General features: G+C 43.6%; 1 protein-coding gene across 2 annotated transcripts in view; it reads right to left on the bottom strand.

The window, feature by feature from the left end:
• Positions 1-20,000, bottom strand: part of LOC126981473 (protein split ends-like) — a 293,763-nt gene that overhangs the window by 27,492 nt on the left and 246,271 nt on the right. For both annotated transcript variants that reach the window (XM_050832543.1, XM_050832542.1), the window contains 4 exons: positions 14,803-15,244; positions 5,849-6,007; positions 5,181-5,324; positions 2,036-2,271 (listed from right to left, as the gene is read on the bottom strand). In XM_050832543.1, the coding sequence (XP_050688500.1) occupies positions 2,036-2,271; positions 5,181-5,324; positions 5,849-6,007; positions 14,803-15,244 (981 nt within the window). The remainder of the gene's footprint in view (positions 1-2,035; positions 2,272-5,180; positions 5,325-5,848; positions 6,008-14,802; positions 15,245-20,000) is intronic.

Below are 20,000 nucleotides of genomic sequence, written 5' to 3'. Positions count from 1 at the left end.
TACAGAAATAAAAATAATATCTACTAATGAATGAACGTAAAAGAAAATGATATGCAATGAGTAATGAGACAAAAAAAAAGGGAAATTATAAAAAACAGCATGGAAGAAAATGCAAATAAGATAGATATAGATAAGACAAAATGCAATAGCTGTTAATGATAAAAGGTAAAAGAAGATAATGTACAGAGAATAATGTGGAGCAAAAAAAACAGCGGCGGAAAACAAACAAAAAAGAAAAAAAAACAAGGAAGAAAATACAAATAAGGGAGATATAGATAAAAAGAGAGAAAAAATATATAATAGCTACTATCGGTCAAATATGAGACGAATAATAAAAGAAATAAAAAACAAAACGAAAGAAATAAAAACAAACAAAAAAAACCACACACAAAAAAGACAAATGCAAGAATAACACGAACTTTTCTCTTCCCGCCAAAAAAAAAAAGGAAAAAACTGCAGAGTGCGGAATAAAAAATATATAAAAAAAAACTTTACATCCGGGGAAATAAATATCGATAAAATAAATAGCACACACACACACACACACACACACACACACACACACACACACACAGCACCGAACAGAGACCACAGGTAGACATAAATGAGAAGTGAAGAGAACATTGAATAAAGTAACGGCGGAGGGAAGGAAGGAAGGAAGGAAGAAAAGAAGGTAAGGGAATTGAAGGGAAGGGAAGAGAAGGGAAGGGAATTAAAGGGAAAGGGAGGAAAGGGCAGGGAAAAGAAGGCAAGGGAGGGGATGAAAGGGGAAGAGGGTAAGGGAAGAAAGAAGATAATTGAGGGAAAAGTTACGGAAGGGAAAGGAAGGAAGAAGGGAAGGAAAGGGAAAAGAAAGGAACTGAAAGGAAGGAAGAAAGGAAGAGAAAGGAAGGGAAATGAAGGGAAGAAAAGGGAAATGAAGGGAAAAAAAGGGAAATTAAGGGAAGAAAAGGGAAGAAAATGGAAGGGAAGGGAAGGAAAGAAAAGGGAGGGAAGGGAAGGAAAGGAAAGGGAAGGGAAGGGAAGGAAAGGGAAGGAAAGGGAAGGAAAGGAGAGGGAAGGGAAGGAAAGGAAGGGAAGAAAAGAGAAGGGAAGGAAAGGGAAGGGAAGGAAAGGAAAGGGAAGGAAAGGAAAGGAAAGGGAAGGGAAGGGAAGGAAAGGGAAGGGAAGGGAAGGGAAGGGAAGGGAAGGGAAGGGAAGGGAAATGAAGGAAGGAAAAAAGGGAGTAAGAAAAGAAGAACAACGTAAAATTTGAAGAAGAAATAAAAAAAAAGACTTGCTGGTGACAGAAAGAGGAAGGAAAGTAGGGGAGAAATAAAGAGAGGAAAATAGAAAAAATAATATAGCGGAAAAGGAGGAAGGGGAGGGAAAGTGAATGAGGGAGGGAGGGATTGAAAGAAAAGAAAGTGGTATATAAATGTAAAAGGAAATGAAAGGAGAAAAGGAACAATGGAGGAGCAGGAAACAAAGAAGGGATAGATAGAAGAGAAGGGATATAAGACTTTCCCTTCGATCCACGCTTCCATTGTCTCCTCTTCTTCCCTTGCCGTCTTTCTCCTTTTCCTACACTTACTTTTTTATATCACCAAAGAAGAAAAACAGAGAAAGACCAAAAAAAAAAAATAAGCGTAGGTGCAGAGGAGCAGGAAGGGAGAATTAGAGGAAGAAATTGTGAAGAGACAGGTAGAGGATAAAGGAGGAGGAGGAGGAGGAGGAGGGTGAGGGAGGGGAAGGAGGGCAAGGTAAGGGGCATATCCTCTCCTTTGATGGGTTCGTCGACGCCGATAACAGTGCGCTACGAGGCGGGGATTTGCATAACAACATTCGTGGGCGATTATGGGAATTATACCGCGGCGAGGAGGAGGAGGAGGAGGAGGAGGAGGAGGAGGAGGAGGAGGAGGAAAAGGAGGAGGAGGACGGGCCATTGTAGTGTAGTGAGAATATAGAAGAATAGAAAATGGTAGAGCGCGATAGAGAGAGAGAGAGAGAGAGAGAGAGAGAGAGAGAGAGAGAACAAACAAACAAACACACTTACCTGAAGAAGGGGACGCAGGATGCACGTTATTGTTGTTGTTGTTGCCGCTGTTGTTGTTGTTATTGCTGCTGTTGTTGTTGTTGGAGGAGGCGTGGGGGGAGGTGCGGGCGGCGTGGCGGAGGCGGGAGGCGCGGGTGGACCTGATGCCCATGCCCGCCACCACGTCCTCGGAGGAAGACCCGCCCAGGGAGCGTCGCGGGGCGCGGCCCTCGGGGGGTGAGCCGTTCTCCTGGACCCTGGGGGAGAGAAGGGGGGGGAGGTGAGTCGGGCACGGAGGTAGGTAATTCACGTGGATCAAAAGGAAGGAAGGAAGGAAGGAAGGAAGGAAGGAAGGAAGGAAGGAAGGAAGGAAGGAAGGAAGGAAGGGAGGAAGGAAAGGAAGGAAGGAAGGGAGGAAAGAAGAGAGGAAAGAAGTAGGGAAGGAAGGGAAGGAGGGAGTAGGAAAGATAAAAAGGAAGATAGGAAGGAAGGAAGGAAGGGAGGAAGGAAGGATAAATTGAGTCTAATAAGTGTGTGTTACCTGTGTATAATTTCCTACCTAGTTTAAGTGCTTGTTACTTATGGAAGATTATTTACTTTTTACGTAAACACACAAAGGTAATTCCATGCAATGTTATCATGAAGCCAATGCCGAGGCGTCTTCCACTCCTCGCCCACGCGGAGGCTGAATGTGAAAGGTTGTCTCCCGCCTCATCTCCGCGGCGGGGCGTGCCTTCACTCTTTCCTGGCGCAGGGCGTGGTGACATGTGACCGACTACAATTAGTATCAATATTTCTACGCCTGCTGGTGCTACTACTACCACTATTACTACTACTACTACCACTATTACTACTACTACTACTACTACTACTACTACTACTATTATTACTACTACTACTACTACTAATGTTGATGCCAATACTATTACTAATATCATTTACAATTTCTACTAGTTGTAAGTGCTATTTATATTAAGATATCTATTACTGTTATGAGTATAGTTGAAAAAAACAGAAAAAATCATATATAGATAGAAAGAGATAGATAGATGGATAGATATACATTCAGATATATACAAGTTTAAATAGTAAATGAATATAGATACGCAAATAAAAGAGAGATTATAAAGTCGGACAGCAAGGATGTCAGACAGTCCAGCACGCTCAGGGAAATACAAACACACAGATAAACACGCGCGGCAAAAAAGACTGACAGATACACACTAATAAACAGACAGGGAGCGAGAGGGACACAGCGAATCACAGTGACACGCCATTAACAGGGAGTCAACGTAGAGGACGATAGACGATACAGATAGAAGAATAGAAAACAACGTCCATATATACATACATAAATACATATAGATAGACAGATAGAGAGAAAGACAGACACAGACACACAGAGAGAGAGAGAGAGAGAGAGAGAGAGAGAGAGAGGATAATAGAGGTGAGAGATGGACCCAAAACCAGAGAGGGATTGGAAACAAATGGTTGAAAAAGGTGCGAGGAGAAACGAGCGAGAGAGAGAGAGAGAGAGAGAGAGAGAGAGAGAGAGAGAGAAAGGTACGATATGTCGGGTTAACTGTGAGAAATGGACTGTGGAGAGGAGGAGAGAAATGGAATGAATAGTCTGACTTGATAGAGACAATATACTGTTCTCTCTCTCTCTCTCTCTCTTTCCTTTATTATTTTTTATTGCTTTTTATTTTCCTTTCCTTTCTCGGTTTTCTTCTCTCACTTTTCCTTCTACATTCCTTCATTTCTGTCCTTCTTTCATTCTTTCCTTGCTTCCCATTTTCATTTTCTCTCTCTCTCTCTCTCTCTCTCTCTCTCGCGCGCGCGCGCGCTGATATTCATTACGGAGCGCCTGACATCATACATCACGTGTTTTCTTCCTCGGCCGCCTGGACCAAGAGCAAGATTTAATGGTGGGCCGACAAGCTTTCATGATAATTACTCATTAGTTTTACGTCCCGAGCCATCACGCCGCCGCTACGAGACACGCATCCACCTATCCACCTACACCCACCTCCTACGCCGCTCCACTCCACCTAACATCTACACAACCATCCACCTACCCACCTCACTCCATCTGGCATTCATACGCATTTCTCCATTACTTTATCCACACTTCTGCATATTATAAAAACAGGAATGAAAAACACTAAGAAGTAAATAAGTGTAAGAAGTGCCCTATTCAAACACACACACACACACACACACACACACACACACACACACACACACACACATATACGCACACGCAGGCACGCACGCAAACACCGAAGCTCCATCGATTCCCCTAAAGACAGGAGTGAGCGACTGTTTACAAGTTTGTTTTTCAGACGCCAAACAGGAGTCTCAGATCCTCTCCCCCTTTTCTCCTCTTGTTCTTCTTCTTAATTTTCTTCTTCCTCTTGTTTTATTTCTACCTTCTTTCCTTCCTTCCGTTCTTCCTTCTTTTCCTTTTCTTGCTTTCTATCTTCTTCCTTCTTTCATTCTTTTCTTTCTTTTTCCTTTTTTCCTCTTCTTTTCCTTCCTCCTCCTCCTGGCTCTTCCTCAGAGGTTTGTGTGGACTAATGGCTTCTCTTGGCACTTGGCACTCTCTTGTATTTCTCTCTCTCTCTCTCTCTCTCTCTCTCTCTCTCTCTCTCTCTCTCTCTCTCTCTCTCTTCTTTCGTTTTTTCCTTTTTCCTTTTTTCTTGCTTTTTCTTTTCCTTTCCTTTCTCGTTTTCCTTCTCACTTTTCCTTCTATATTCCTTCATTTCTTCTTTCATTCTTTCCTTTCTTTCCATATTTATTTCATTTCTCGTTTACCTTCTCCCTCCCTCCCTCTCCCTCTCCCTCTCCCTCTATCTCTCTCTCTCTCTCGCACACCGCCTGTCACCTCTATACCTTTAATAAGCCACGATTTGCATGTAATAAATTTAGTGTTTTATATTCCTTGGCGCTTTATTCCCAAAACTCATCACGTTAATGTTTCCTGAGCTTGATATAATTAACTCTTGCACTGTTTGGGCGATACACACCCGAGAGAGAGAGAGAGAGAGAGAGAGAGAGAGAGAGAGAGAGAGAGAGAGAGAGAGAGAGAGAGAGAGAGAGAGAGAGAGAGAGAGAGAGAGAGAGAGAGAGAGAGAGAGAGAGAGAGAGAGAGAGAGTGTTTTACCTGGGGGCCTCGTGGGTGGACAGGTCGGTGTTGGAGGAGGTGTTGGTGTCCTTGCCTCCCCTTCGGCGTCTCCTGCGGTAGGCGGAATAGGACTCCTCGCCACCGCCGCTCTCCTCCGAGGATGACCACTCCGCCTGACCGTACCTGCGGCGCCGAGAACACACCTTGCTAAAACCTCGACTACTGTGACTACTACTACTACTACTACTACTACTACTACTACTACCACCAAAAGGAAGTAGAGGAGGAGGATGAGAAAAAGAATGAAAGGAAAATAAGAAGAGGAGGAGGAAGATGAAAAGGAAGAGCTAGAAAAAAAATAATTAGAACAGCTATCACCAACAACCGTAATTAAAAAAAAAAAATTAAAAATATCTCTAAAACCACCTTGCACCCATCCCAAGAAGTACCCTTTCTAACACCCCAACTATAATGACTACTACTACTATTACTACTACTACTACCATCCCCACCACCACCACTACTACTACTACTACAAGTGTTACCAAAACAATATTACAACCATCACCAGCATCCCTATTAGGAACACGAATATATAAAACAGTGAATAAAGCTACCTAACACCCATTCCCCCATTTCCTCCTCCCTTTCTACCTAGACGCTGAGCACCGGTTCATCCCCGAGCATCCACAGGTGAGCATCGTTACCTGGCCGCCATCTGCTTGCGCCGCTCATCCTTGTACCGTTGGATCCGCTCTCGCCGCTCCAGCTCTGCGCGTCCCGTTGCGGCCTCGTCCCCGTCGCCGTTACTGCTGCCCTTCTGCTGAACCATCCCGCTAGTAGTGCTGCTGGTGCTGCTGCTGGTGCTGAGGAAGGCAAAGTAGAAGGTCAGACTGGGTGTGTATAGATATGGGAAAGTGGTAAGGGTTTTAAAAGGATGTTCGTGGTTAATATTGAGTATATATAAAAGAGGAACTAGTGCTGCTGGTGCTAATAGAGGTGAGGGGAGAGAAAAGAGGAGATCAGCACTGGGTGAGTATGGATAAAGGAAATTGGCAAGTGTTAGTGAGGTTAGCTTTAAGTATATAGGAGAAAAGAGAACAGGTGGGATGTGACAATGAGAGAAAGGCGAAATTATATATATTTTTTAATTCTAAGCAAATGGAAAGATATTTATAGATTTGTCTTGAGGTTTGTTATGTTTAGTGATAAAGAAAAAAAAATATGTTTGGATGTTAATCAAAATGAGGAGGAAAAAGAGCAGGAAGAGGAAAATAATAGGAGGAGGAAAAGGAGTACAAGGAGGAAAAGGAGCAGGAGAAGGAAATGAAGTAGAAGGAAAACAAAGTAAGAGGAAAAGTAGTGGTAGGCGGAAAAGTAGGAAGAGGAAAAAGAATGGAAGAAGAAGTAAGAGAAGGAGGGAGAAGTAGGAAAAGGAGGAGAAGGAAATGAAGCAGAAGGAAAAAAAGTAGGAGGAGGAAACGTAGGAGGAGGAAAAAGAATCGAAGAAGTAAAAGGAGGGAGAAGTAGGAGGAGGAGGAGGAGGAGGAGGGAGAAGAGGAGGCCGACTGAATGTGTGAGTGAGTAAAATTTTATGCGAGAAAGGTTTGCGAAATATGAAGTGACTCGTCGAGGTTTTAAAGTGCATTGCGTTGCGTGACGGCGCCAATACAACACCCGCGGCCATTAATATTATAATCACGCCATAAATTCCGCCTCAGCTGCTTGACGTTTCCAATATCACCAATTGAATTAATTTACCTCCGCCGTTTCCAGCGAACGCGCCATTATTTACACCTTCCCGCCTGGCTGCTGCACCTTACCTTACCTAGCACACCTAACGCACACCTGAGAATACTCCTGCCATGGACCCTGCACATCATCCCTTAACAATTACGCCTGAGAGAAAGAAAGGAAAGAAAGGAAAACAGGAAGGAAAAACCGAACGAAAGAGAGGAAGAAGGAAAGGAAGGCAGGAAAGAAAGGAAAGGAAGGAAGGAAATGAAGAAAGGAGAAGAAAGGAAAGAAAGGAAGGAAGGAAGGAAAAACGAAACGAAAAAAAGGAAGGAGGAAGGAAAGGAAGGCAGGAAAGAAAGGAAAAAAGGAAAGGAAAGAAAGGAAGGAAGGAAAAACGGAACGAAAGGAAGAAAGAAGGAAGGAAAGGAAGAAAGAAAGGAAGCAAGAAAGAAAGGAATGCAGGAAAGAAAGGAAAGAAGGAAAGGAAGGAAAGAAATTAAAGAAAGGAAGAAGGAAGGAAAGGAAGAAAGAAAGGAAGGCAGGACAGAAAGGAAAGAAAGGAAAGGGAAGAAAGGAAAGGAAAGAAAGTAAGACAGGAAAGAAAGGAAATAAATAAAAAAGGAAAGGAAATAAAGGAAAGAACTTTGAACCTCACACCTTCACGTACAACACACCCTACCTCCACCTAATACACCCCTGACACACACCTGTAATTACACCTACCATGAACCCCGCACCACACACCCTTACGATCACTACCAAACATACACCTGAGACTCACCTGGCATGGACACCGCACCACACACTTCACCAGTCAATGGATACCTGACGCACACCTCATATCACATCACATCTTCATTCACAGTCCCAGTCACGTTAATAATATGTTCGCTAATTCGTACCTACCCTTTCAATTATTGCTCATATAATTAACTGCACTGGAGAGCTGAGGTGTGGAAATTACATGTCACTAAAGGTGGATGCCCATTTCTCATTTTGACAATTCGCTGCTGGTTGATTTATATAACTCAGCTTAATTCTGATACCACATATATTCAATTTTACACATCAAAAATTAATTCTTGACACATGTTTGACTTTTTTTCATCTTAATAGTGACATGTAGTTCAGCTTTATAAATCAGCTGGATATCCTGGATTATTTATTTTTCCCCTGCAGCCTAACCCACGTATCAAAACACAATCCTATATTCCACTAAGCATAACAACTCCCCCACATTATATTCGCAGGAGAGATGATAGAATGGGAATCACACGGGGAAACACACATTTAAAATCGCACATATCGACACTTTCTCTTGTTCCACTAATCACGCTCAGCACCTCACCCACATTATCTTACTCCTACAGAACATGAACCAGCCACACAGAGATGATAAAATGAAAAATCACACGGGGAAACACACATTTAAAATCGCACATATCGACACTTTCTCTTGTTCCACTAATCACGCACAGCACCTCAGCCACATTATCTTACTCCTACAGAACATGAACCAGCCACACAGCAAACAACATCTTCGAGACCAAACATAATACGCCACATTCCCGCCGTCCGCTACAGAGGCTTGAATTCTCAGACGTCTCCGGTTCTCACAACAAATAACTCAAAAGCCCAAAGAGGAGACTAGTCGGGTTCTCTGGAGTGTTTTTCTAGTCATGGTGCAGAAGCCTTGTTAACCCTGGGATCATGTTTGTTAAAGGCCCCTCTAAGTGAGAAAAACGAGAAAAAATCATCACTCGCGCAAACCATTTCATAATATATATCAACGCATTTGTGATCAGTTTATGCATCATCTATTTTGGGGGGGTTTATATCATGGCAAAAGTTTCGCCCGTCGCTGGTACACGGTAAAGCCACAAATTTGTCCCGTCGCTGCTACCGGGTTAAACTATCACTTGGCTCATAAAACTAACAATGGAAATAGCCAGAAGCAACCTCTACGAAAGCCTTATCAAATGTGAGAGTGCAAGGTTGGTATTGTCAGATGCTCCCACCCCTCACACACACTATTTCCAAAGGCTAAAAAGGAGGTTAATCGAGTTCTAATGAGTGTTCTTTTAGGTTCACGGTACAGAAGAAGGCTCAGACTACCACCAGGGTCATAAAAGTACCCCTGGAAAGGCCCTAAACTCCCACGAAAGACTAGTAAATTACGTGTTCTTGGGCGCAGAAATGTTTAAAAATATGCCCCTAAGCCCCGAGATGTTTGATAACGTGGGTCAGCGCCTCAATAACAGGGGGAAAACAAATGAGCCGCGAGGAGAGACAATACCCAACGGAGCACAATTTTCCTTCGGGGCGGTTTTCGGAGTCAAGCAGAGGCGCAACAAGATGAGGACAACACGAGGACAAAATGAAGCCACTTTAAGTTGTTTCCCGAGACACGAAATCTTCCTTGGAGGTTGAGTGGGAGTTTGAGAAGGAGGAGGAGGAGAAGGAGGAGGAGGAGGAAAGCTCACAAGAGGAGGGAAAACTTGCAGTCAGCCAAGTTGGGTTCTCCATTACTGTCCTCAAGTCACAAGGAGGAGGAGGAGGAGGAGGAGGAGGAGGAGGAGGAGGAAAGCAGCAGAGGAAGGCAGAAAAGGTAAAGGATAGCTAATGAGAAGACGCAAAGGTGGAGAGAGAGAGAGAGAGAGAGAGAGAGAGAGAGAGAGAGAGAGAGAGAGAAGATGAGAGGGAAGGAAGGAAAGAGGGAGAGAGAGGAGGGGGGGAGAAAGAGAGGTTTGGAAGGGATTAGGTGAGGAATGAGGAGGAGGAGGAGGGTGACAGGCGGATGAGAGGAGAGAGGGAGGCTGAAAAGGAGAAGAAGGAGCAAATATAGAGATTTAAAGAAGTGGATGAGGGAGGAGGAGGAAGAGGAGACAGAGGAGGAAGAAGGGGAAATGTTAAGATAAAAAGGAGATTGAAATAACTGAATTAGCAAAAGAAGGAAGACTAAGGAGAAGGACGAAGAGGAGGGAAGGGGAGAAGGAGGAAGAAGAAGAAAAAAAATGGAAAAATAAGAGAGGAGAAGGAAGAGGAGGAACAAGAAGAAGAAGAAGATAAAAATAAAGGAGAATTAAAGAACCGAACAAAGGGAACAAGAAGACTTAAGACTGACAACAAAGATGAAAAAAAAATAAAGCACATTAAACACACAACTAATATTGCGACGATAAAAAAAGGAGATTAAAAAGTCCGAACAGGAGGAGGAAGCAGACGGAAGCACGACAACGGGTACAGAAAAATAAGTCTAAAAAAAAAAGAGGAGGAGGAGGAGGAGGGAGGAAGAAGGGGAAATGTAAGATAAAAAGGAGATTTAAAGAACTGAATGAGCGTAGGAAGGGAGAATAAGGAGGAGGAATAGGAGGAGGACGAAGGGGAGGAGGTGGAGGAAGAATAAACACTGTAAAAAACGAAATCAGTAACGTTCTTAATACACAACTGATGCGACAATTTAATACTGATCTGGTCCACCTTCTCACACCTAACCTAATATAACCTAACCTAACCTAACCTAACCTAACCTAACCTAACATACACTATTCTAACAGTAGTCTAAGGTCCATCTTTTAACCTATTCTAACAGTAGTCTAAGGTCAACCTAACCTAACCTATAGTCTACATTTCTCACACCTTTCGGGACTGACACCCTAACCTAACCTAACCTATTCTAACAGTAGTCTATAAGGTCCATTTCCCTAACCTATTCTAACAGTAGCACCGACTTCTAAGATCCATATTCTCAATCATTCCGGGGCTTACACACTCATCTAATTAAGCTTTCGTGATTCGTAGAGGCTGTGTTAGCATTTCCATGGCTAGTTTTATAAGTCTCTGCGCTGTGAATGTGAAAAAAAACTTCAGTAATTTCCTTTTTAGGCTTTGTTATTATTTGTTGTGACAGCCGAAAGCGTCCACGAATACCATAATCCTCCTCCTGATTTGTGGTCTTTGGAGATATTTGTCGAGTCTGAGGGTCGTATTTTTAAACACTTCTGGGCACAAGGACACATATTTGACAAGGCTTTGGTAAGAGTTGTGGGCATTTCCAGCTGTAGTTTTATGACCCTGATGATAGGTTGACCCATCTTCTGTACCAGGAACATAAAGTAGCCCTAAGAAGAACCCGACTAATCTCCTCTGTGGCCTTTAAAAATAGTTGATGAAAGAACCGAAAGCGTTTAACAATACCGAGCTGAGAACAGTTAAAAGAAGGTAATGAGGGAGAGAACAAAAGACGAATAAAAACAGACACGACACTCTTCGCCGGGCAGATAAATGAGGCAGCTTGAGACCGACTTATTCCTTCCTTCCTGATTCTGTTTCATGGTGACTAATTGCTCCCGATATCAGCTGTCAGTGCCCTTCATCGTCTGTCACCCGAAGAAACGAAGCGAGAAAGAATTAACGATATAGGAAGCTCTTTAAACTTGTCCCTCTCATGTATTTTTATTGTATTTCATCTTCCGTCACGTATTACTATTGCATTTGATCTTCCGCTACTTAAAGAGAAAACACAATCATATACACACACCACAATATAGCTCAGTCGGTTAAAGCTCTGCGCTGCCAGACTTCGCGGCCTTACAGACGGAGGTTCGAGCCCCGCTTCAGACCGTTTTTTTCTACTGACAAAGAGTGGTTACTGTTCCTACCTGAGCAAGGAGGATGGTGTGTGTGGTGTGTGAGGTCCTGGCAATACTCAGAGATCGATTATAATGAGCTTGCTATTGTCGGGAGCGTACTTGCGGGTGATTGCGAGTCCAATTCGTGATCAGCCCGTGGGGGGATTATGAATTACACACACTAACGAAGCTTCTCAAGTACGACCCTTTCATCTTTGACTCCATTTAATCTTCCGCCACTTAATGACGCGAATAGAAGAAATAAAATACAGAGAGAGACACAAAGGATATATCTCACACCTGTCTCACCTTCCCGGGACCTGATTACCTTTTAGTTAATTAGTCTCAGGTTGTGTGTTTGGGTTCTGGCACTTTCCGATATTATCCATTATTGCATCGAAGTCTTTGTCGCATAAAATGAATAAAAAAGGAAAAAAACAACAGACGGGAAGACAAATGAAGTCGCTCAAATCTGTCGTCTACGAAAGGACTTATTCTCTTTCCGGTTAATTAGTCTCAGGATCACCATTAATTCAGTACAGTTCATCTTTTTTTTTATCTTTTACCTTCCTCACCACACCAAGCCCTCCCTTTCTCTGCTGAACCCTTTAAAAGCCCTCATTATTCTTAAACCTGTCACCTTCCTGGAACTTAATCATATTCTATTTAATCATTCTAAGTGTTTTTCCTCAATACGTCTTATTTCAAATATTAACACAATTTCTATTATTTTATCACAACAAATATTTCAAGAGGTAAGTTCTTCAGCAGCTTTCCTTCTTATGTATTTCTCCTTTTCTATACATTTTATTATTCCTCAACATTCCATTTCACTGATAAACTTTTGATCAGCATTCCATATCATGTATTTCATCCCTCCTATGGCATTCTCTTCCTTAACAAACCCTTTCACAAGTTAACTCTTATCTCCTTCTGTCTTTCCTCCTTCCTACGACTTAAACACTCTGGAGCTATAGTGACCATTCTCCTCCCTTATTTTCCTTAGTCTCCTTTTATATGAAACATCGTGTTGGGTGATCTTCTTATACAATCTATTTTCACCCTTGACTATAATCTCCTGTACAGCAAAAACACCAACAAAAACAACTCAAATCCTTTCCGCATCCATCCCACCTTTACAAGCAGGTGCGTTTTGCTTACTTCCTACACGCCGGACTAATCTACTGAGCGTTAGACTTAATCAGGCAACATCACTCATCGTATTACAGATGAGGTACAGGTGTTGTGTGCTGTGCCGGAAGAGGAGAGGCGGAGATGAAACTGGGGTGCGAGAAGGGAAGGGGAAGGAAGGGGAAGAGGAGGGATGGGAAGGGGTTAGCGGGAAGGGAGAGTGAAAAAAAGGAAATGAAGTGACGGTAAAATGAATTTAGAAAGATATATATATGGGAGGGATGGGAAGCGTAGATATGGGCGAGAGTGAAGGAAGAGAAAGAGCTAAAAGGAAAGAGCTGGGAGGATAATGGATTTAAAAATATGTACAGATAGATAGATACACGGAAGGGATTGGACGGGATGAGAGGGGTGAAAGGGAACTGAGAGAAAGAGAGATAAAAGGAATGAAGTAGAGAAATATATGATGTATTTTAGAGAAAGATGGACAGGTAGAACTAGATATGGGTGGACTGTGAACGGTATAGAAGGGTGGAAAGGAAGGGAGAGAAAGGAATAAAAAGAGTGAATTGGAAAGGATATTGTATTTCAGGAGATAGTGAGATAGAAGACAATTTATTAAGAGATATCGACAGACAGACAGACAGATATATGGAAGGGGTTAGAGAAGGGTGGAAAAGAAAGGAGAGAAAGGGATAAAAGGAGCGAATTGGAAAAGATATTGTATTTCAGGAGATAGAGAGATGAATAGAAGATCATTTATTTAGAGATATAGACAGCCAGATAGATATATGGGAGGTATGGGGAGGGTACAGAGGGGTTAATGGGAAGGGAGATAAATGGGTACTAGGAATGAAATGGAAAGATAATGAGTTATAAAAAGATAGATAGATAGATAGTTACAGATAATGCGTTTCTCGTAAATCAGGCAACAGTGAGGTGTGTTTGTTTACTCTCCAGTTAGTTTTCCCTCCAAGCAAACAGGACGAAGGAGAAGCCGGCGAGACAAACACACAAAACACGGGGAGGAGGTGGTAACGAGGGGACAAAACACACACACACACACACACACACACACACACACACACTCACACACACGCTCCTAAGTGAAATGATGCAATATGTTCGTCACTCTGTCTAGCCAGTCACACGCTAACGGCCAGTCAATTACTTTAATCAAAGGATCCCCGTGCAGATTGTAGAAAACGGGGTGATGGAAGGGAGCGTTGAAGGGGGCGCTCGTGTATTTTTTTAAAGCTGCAAGGGGCCAACTTTTTTTATGCTCGTATTCTTCACCGTCTCGTTACCTCTGTTCGCCTGTATGAAAAGACACTCGTACAGAAGTTGTTGATTATTCCGTGGACTGTTTTGTGATCCAAGTGACAGTTTTACCCGACCTCTGCACTTTGAACGGGGAAATCATCCACGCAAAACCCGGCTAATCTTCTCTGTGGTTTTAGTTCACCTGTTTGAAAGTCCTCTCGTAGAAGTTGCTGATTTTTTCGAGGACTAGTTTTGTGATCCAAGTGACAGTTTTACCCGACCTCTGCACTTTGAACGGGGAAATCATCCATGCAAAACCCGGCTAATCTTCTCTGTGGTTTTAGTTCACCTGTTTGAAAGTCCTCTCGTAGAAGTTGCTGATTTTTTCGAGGACTAGTTTTGTGATTAAGTGATAGTAATAACCCTAGTTCTGCACCTTGAACGGGGAAATCATCCATGCAAAACCCGGCTAATCTTCTCTGTGGTTTTAGTTCACCTGTTTGAAAGTCCTCTCGTAGAAGTTGCTGATTTTTTCGAGGACTAGTTTTATGATTAAGTGATAGTTTTAACCCTAGTTCTGCACCTTGAACGGGGAAATCATCCATGCAAAACCCGGCTAATCTTCTCTGTGGTTTTAGTTCACCTGTTTGAAAATCCTCTCGTAGAAGTTGCTGATTTTTTCGAGGACTAGTTTTATGATTAAGTGATAGTAATAACCCTAGTTCTGCACCTGGAACGGGAGAATTACCCATGCAAAACTAGGCTAATCTTCTCTGTGGCCTTGGAAAATAGTCGTAATGTGAAACCAATAAGTATAATAATATGGACCTTCGTCTCCGCTGCAGGTGAAGGAAAGGAATAAAGTTAAACAAGAAGGAAGAAGAGAAAACACGACTCACCTTATTCTCTTCTCCAGGGGAACAGAGCGCTTTGCATTATCCTTGTCAGCACTTTTTTCTCTTCTACTCTTGCTGGTGGTTGTTTTCTCCTCTTTCTGTATCTTCTCGGGACTGATGCTCTTCTCCTTGCTGCTGCGTCTCCTCTCCCTCTCGGCTAATTTCCTCCTCCTCTCTCTCTTCTCTTTATCGTCCAAGGATTTTCTTTTATCTCCCTCTGGCGATGGTCTCTTCTCTCCTCCTCCCGGGGTCTTTTCTCTGCTACTTCTTCTCTTCTCCCGCTCATCAACCCTCACTCTGCTGGGCTCGACGCGGCGCACTCTCTTCTCCTTCTCCTTTAGTGTGTTCGCCTCTGGTCTCTTCTCCCCTTCTCTTCTCTCCCTCGACCTCTCCTTCTTCCTTCGCTCCGCTTCACTCCTCCCTCTTTCCTTCACCGGAGAGCGACCTGATGGAGAGAGGGAGAGAAGGGATGTGAGTGAGAGATATTCAGTACCCACACACAATCACACACACACACGCACACACACAGTAACACAAAATAAGCAAATAAAATGAGAGAGAGAGAGAGAGAGAGAGAGAGAGAGAGAGAGAGAGAGAGAGAGAGAGAGAGAGAGAGAGAGAGAGAGTTGACCTACTAAATATATATATATAAAAAAAAGATAGCGTAGTATAAATATAAAGAACACGCTCTAATATTACCAGGGTTTAAGTTAGCTCCGGGGACACTTGACCACACGCCACCGACACACTTAAAAGGTCAAAGGTCAAACTATAAAATACAACATTAGACCTTTCTTTGCCCGACACCCACACACATCACAGTCTCTTTCTTCTCCTTCCTACGCTTCTTCTTCTTCTTCTTCTTCTTCTTCTTCTTCTTCTTCTGCCTCCCACTTTTCTTCTTTCTTACGCTTTTTATTCTTCCTCCCACGTCACTGCTTTCTTCTCTCCTCTTCCCCCAGGACACACACACACACACACACACACACACACACACACACACACACACACACACACACACTGATCTTACTTGCATCTTTTCTTCCTCACTTTCTTTTTTTTCCTCTTCCTCCTAATATTTTTTTCATTCTACGTTTCATTTTCTTCCTTTTATTATGTATTTGTAAGATTCTTCCTCCTCTCGTCTCTTTTCTTCTTCTTCCTACGCCTTTTTTTTCTCCCATTTTCTTCATTTGTTGCCGATTTCTGTTTCTTCCTCCTCTTTTCACTTATTTTCTTCCTCTTCCTATGCCTTATTTTCTTATTTCTACATCCCTTTCCTTCACCTTCCTCCACCTCCTCTTCTTCCTCTTACTTTGTTTTCACCTCTTCCACCTCTTCCTTTTCTTACGTTCCATTCTCTTCTTCCTCTTCTTACTCAATTTTTACACCTCTTCCGCGAACCCCACTAACAACTTTCCCTCGTAACACATCTCATTCTCTCTCCACATCTAATCCTCCTCCTTTTCTTGTTTCCCACACCTCTTCCTCCTCCTCCTCCTACACCCTCCTCCCCCTCCTCCTACGCCTCCTCTTCCTCTTATCTTCACTTAAAGTCGGTAAGGAGGACGGACGGGCAGGCATCAAGGCATAACTCAGTCTATTAAAGCTTCCCCTTCAACGCGATCACATTTTCGTCACGGGATACTTGATGTGTGACTGCGCCATTTAGCTTCGCCGCCGCCACCGCCGCCACGACACTAAGATCATTACGCTCCACCCCTCCTCCTCCTCCTCCTCCTCCACTGCCCTACTTAGTGCAACCTCATTAACATCAGCGCCTCTCAGCCCCGTCACACACGTAGTCGCAAAACTGTCGCACATGCAAATTAGGGGAACAAGAGAGACGGAAAATGATTCACTTTATCCGCATCTTCATAACTTGTCCCCCAGCCCGCTATCCCGCCCACCCGTCTGTCTGTTTTTTATCTGTGTGGCTGTCTGTTGGCGTCTGGGTCTCTCTATTTCACTGTTACCTTCCAACCTGCATGCCTTCTCGTCTGTCTGTCTGTCTGTCTGTTTCCGGTTAGATGTCCCAGTGTCTACCTTCCTGCCTGTCTATTAGGGGGTCTATCTTGACTGTCTGTTTTTGTCTGTGTGGTTCTCCGTCGGTTTTTCGGCCTGTCTGTTTCCCGGTTAACTGTCCATCTGTCTGTCTCGGTGTTTTTTTTCCTGTTTGGCTGTCCGTTGGTCTCCCGAGTCCGTCTGTTTCCCCGTTCACTGTCCATTTGTTTGACCTTCCTGTCCGTCTGTCTGTCTGGGTGTCTGTTTTTTCGTCTGTCTGTGGCTGTCCGTCGGTCTCTTGGTCTGTCTGTTTCCGGTTACCTGCTTAACTGTCTAACTCCCCAACTGTCTATTTGTCATCATCTGTCTCTGTCTGTCTGTCTGTCTGTCTTTCCGCCAAGCTTTACACTTCTTTAATATGATGATGATTTCCAACTTCCATAAATATATTGTGTGTTAGCTCTCTCTCTCTCTCTCTCTCTCTCTCTCATTATATCTCAGGAGGAAAAGGCGTGACGTGAATATTATAAGTTTTAAGTTTTTTTTTTTTCTTTTTAGAGCGAGAAAAAAAATGAAATCTACTTATCGTTGTGACTGCGTGCGTGTGTGTGTGTGTGTGTGTGTGTGTGTGTGTGTGTGTGTGTGTGTGTGTGTGTCCCTCCCCCTCCCGTCTTCCTTCCGTTCACGCCCTTCCTCCCACACTTCCTTCCTTTATTTCCTTTCCTTTTTCCTTTTTTTTTTTTTTTTACTTCCTGAGCTCCAAAGCCTTCCAGGAAAGCAACTAAATGTAGGCTATCAAGGAAACACACACACACACACACACACACACACACACACACACACACACACAGGAAGGAAAGGGAAACGGGACAAAGCTCAACACACACACACACACACACACACACACACACACACACACACACACACACACACACACACACTCGGAAAAAAAGAGGTCTGAAAGCTGTCGTCGCGAAACTCTCTTCCTTTACCTGAATTACGTCAAGAGGAACTAATTATGTGCAGGCAATTAAGCCATAACTGAGGTCATTAATCATCACATCTCTCTCTCTCTCTCTCTCTCTCTCTCACTCTCTCTCGTTCTTTCCTTTATTATTTTTTCTTGCTTTTTATTTTCCTTTCCATTCTCGTTTTCCTTCTCTCACTTTTCCTTCATTTCTGTCCTTCTTTCATTTTTTCCTTGCTTTCCATTTTCATTTTCTCTCTCTCTCTCCTCTTCTTCTATTCCTTCTTCTTCTTCTCTACAATCATTCATTATTCTGCCTCACCCTGGCACTTTTTCTTATTTTTTTCTTCTTTTTTTCAACTCATCTATGTAAACAAACCATTTCTGGGCTCACCCTTTTCACCGTACCATCACCCTATTTGATTCAGATTACCCTAACTCCTTCATTTCACCTTCAGGCCACTATAATCACCCTAAACGAGTCTTCTGACCTACCTCACCCTGACTTAAAGCATGCCAAAGTTGCCTCTATCCTCACCCTATCCTACCCAGCTCACCCTAACTCCTTAATCTGACCTTCATTCCGCTATAATTACACTTAATGATTCTTAACTATCTCACCCTACCTTAAGCATACCAGAGTTCCCTCTCCTCTCACCCAGCTCACCCTCATCACCCTAAACGGTCACCCTTACCTTACCTAACCTCACCTTAACCCCACTAACGTTACATTATGTCACACTCCCTCACCCTTCACCCTACGGAAACTCACCCTTACTGACTCACTCTCTCCCTCCTCACCCTGACTTCCCTTTCTCTCACCCCTCACACCCACACAAACTACTCTCCCTTCTCCTCAAGGTTACCTCCTCTCCCTCCCTCCCTCCCTTCCTTCCTTCCTTCCCTTTTTCCCTCACACTCTCCCTTGCCCAGTTTTCCCTCCTCCCTCTCCTCTCCTCTCTCTCTCTCTCCCCCTTCCCCTTCACCCGCATCCCATTAGAAGCTTTTTTATGGTCACGTAATGATAGGGAGGAGAAAAGGAGGAAGGAAACGAGAGGAAGAGAGGAGAGGAGGAGAGGAAGGTGTAAGAAAGAAGAGAGGAAGAGGAAAGGAGAGGGAAGGGAGAAGTAAGAGGAAAAAATACCTTGAAAGAAAGTGACTAGGAGAAAATAAAAACAAAAAGAAAGAAAATAAAAGAGGAGCCATATGAGAGGAAAAAAAATAAAGAGGGGGCAAGGAAAAAAAAATAGAGAATAAAATAAGCAAGGACGATGAGAGAGAGAGAGAGAGAGAGAGAGAGAGAGAGAGAGAGAGAGAGAGAGAGAGAGAGAGAGAGAGAGAGAGAGAGAGAGAGAGAGAGAGAGAGAGAGAGAGAGAGAGAGAGAGAGAGAGAAGACGGATGGGCACCTCAGAAAAACCAATGCCCCTTACAACTCTATTTGGACAGAGGCTTTGTGGGCGTGGCGAGCGACCAATACACCCATTTACCATTCCCCTCCCCGCCCACACACCCATTACACTCCCATCACCCATCCTTACCCATACCCAAGACTCAGAAGTTGCCCATTCCTTCCACAAACCAAACCCACAGTAGATCAAGTATATCTATTCCATCTGCCCTTCCCTTCCATACCCCTATCCTATACCCCTTCCCCTTCCTTTTCTCTACCCCTTCGTTTCCTTACCTCTATCCTCTACCCATTCATCCTCCCATTCCCCGCCTACAGTCGACCTAAACACACACATAAACATACCCACTCACCCTTCCTTCCACATTAAGTCCACCTTCATTTTACCTACGTGACCCAGCCACTAAAGTTTATCTAGTCTACCCACTCACTAACGCACCTATCCACCTCATCCTCCATCCATTCCCCTTCCTCCTCGTCCACAGTTCACCACTTACCCTTCCCTCCACCTACACTTATCTCCACCCTTACCTTACCCTCCTTGCCCCCCAACTAAAATCCACTCTTCCACCCACACTAACGCATCATGCCCACTCAAAGGCCTCCATCTCCTCCACTTACCTTTCCACACAGACTAAGCTTCATTACCAGCACACCAAAGCCACAAGGAACAGTCACTCCACTAAAAGATCCACCCACACCTCTTTCTCATTGCTCTTCTCCCCAACACGTATCCTCCCCTGGCTATCCTTACCCCCTCTCTCCCCATCACCTATATCCTCCCCCATGGTCATTCTCATCTCTCTCCCGCCCACACCTCT

This window comes from Eriocheir sinensis, chromosome 48 (assembly GCF_024679095.1).
Source record: "Eriocheir sinensis breed Jianghai 21 chromosome 48, ASM2467909v1, whole genome shotgun sequence".
Lineage (NCBI taxonomy): Eukaryota > Metazoa > Arthropoda > Malacostraca > Decapoda > Varunidae > Eriocheir > Eriocheir sinensis.
Note: the sequence above shows the minus strand (reverse complement) of the source record. Positions and strands in the feature narration are given on the sequence as shown.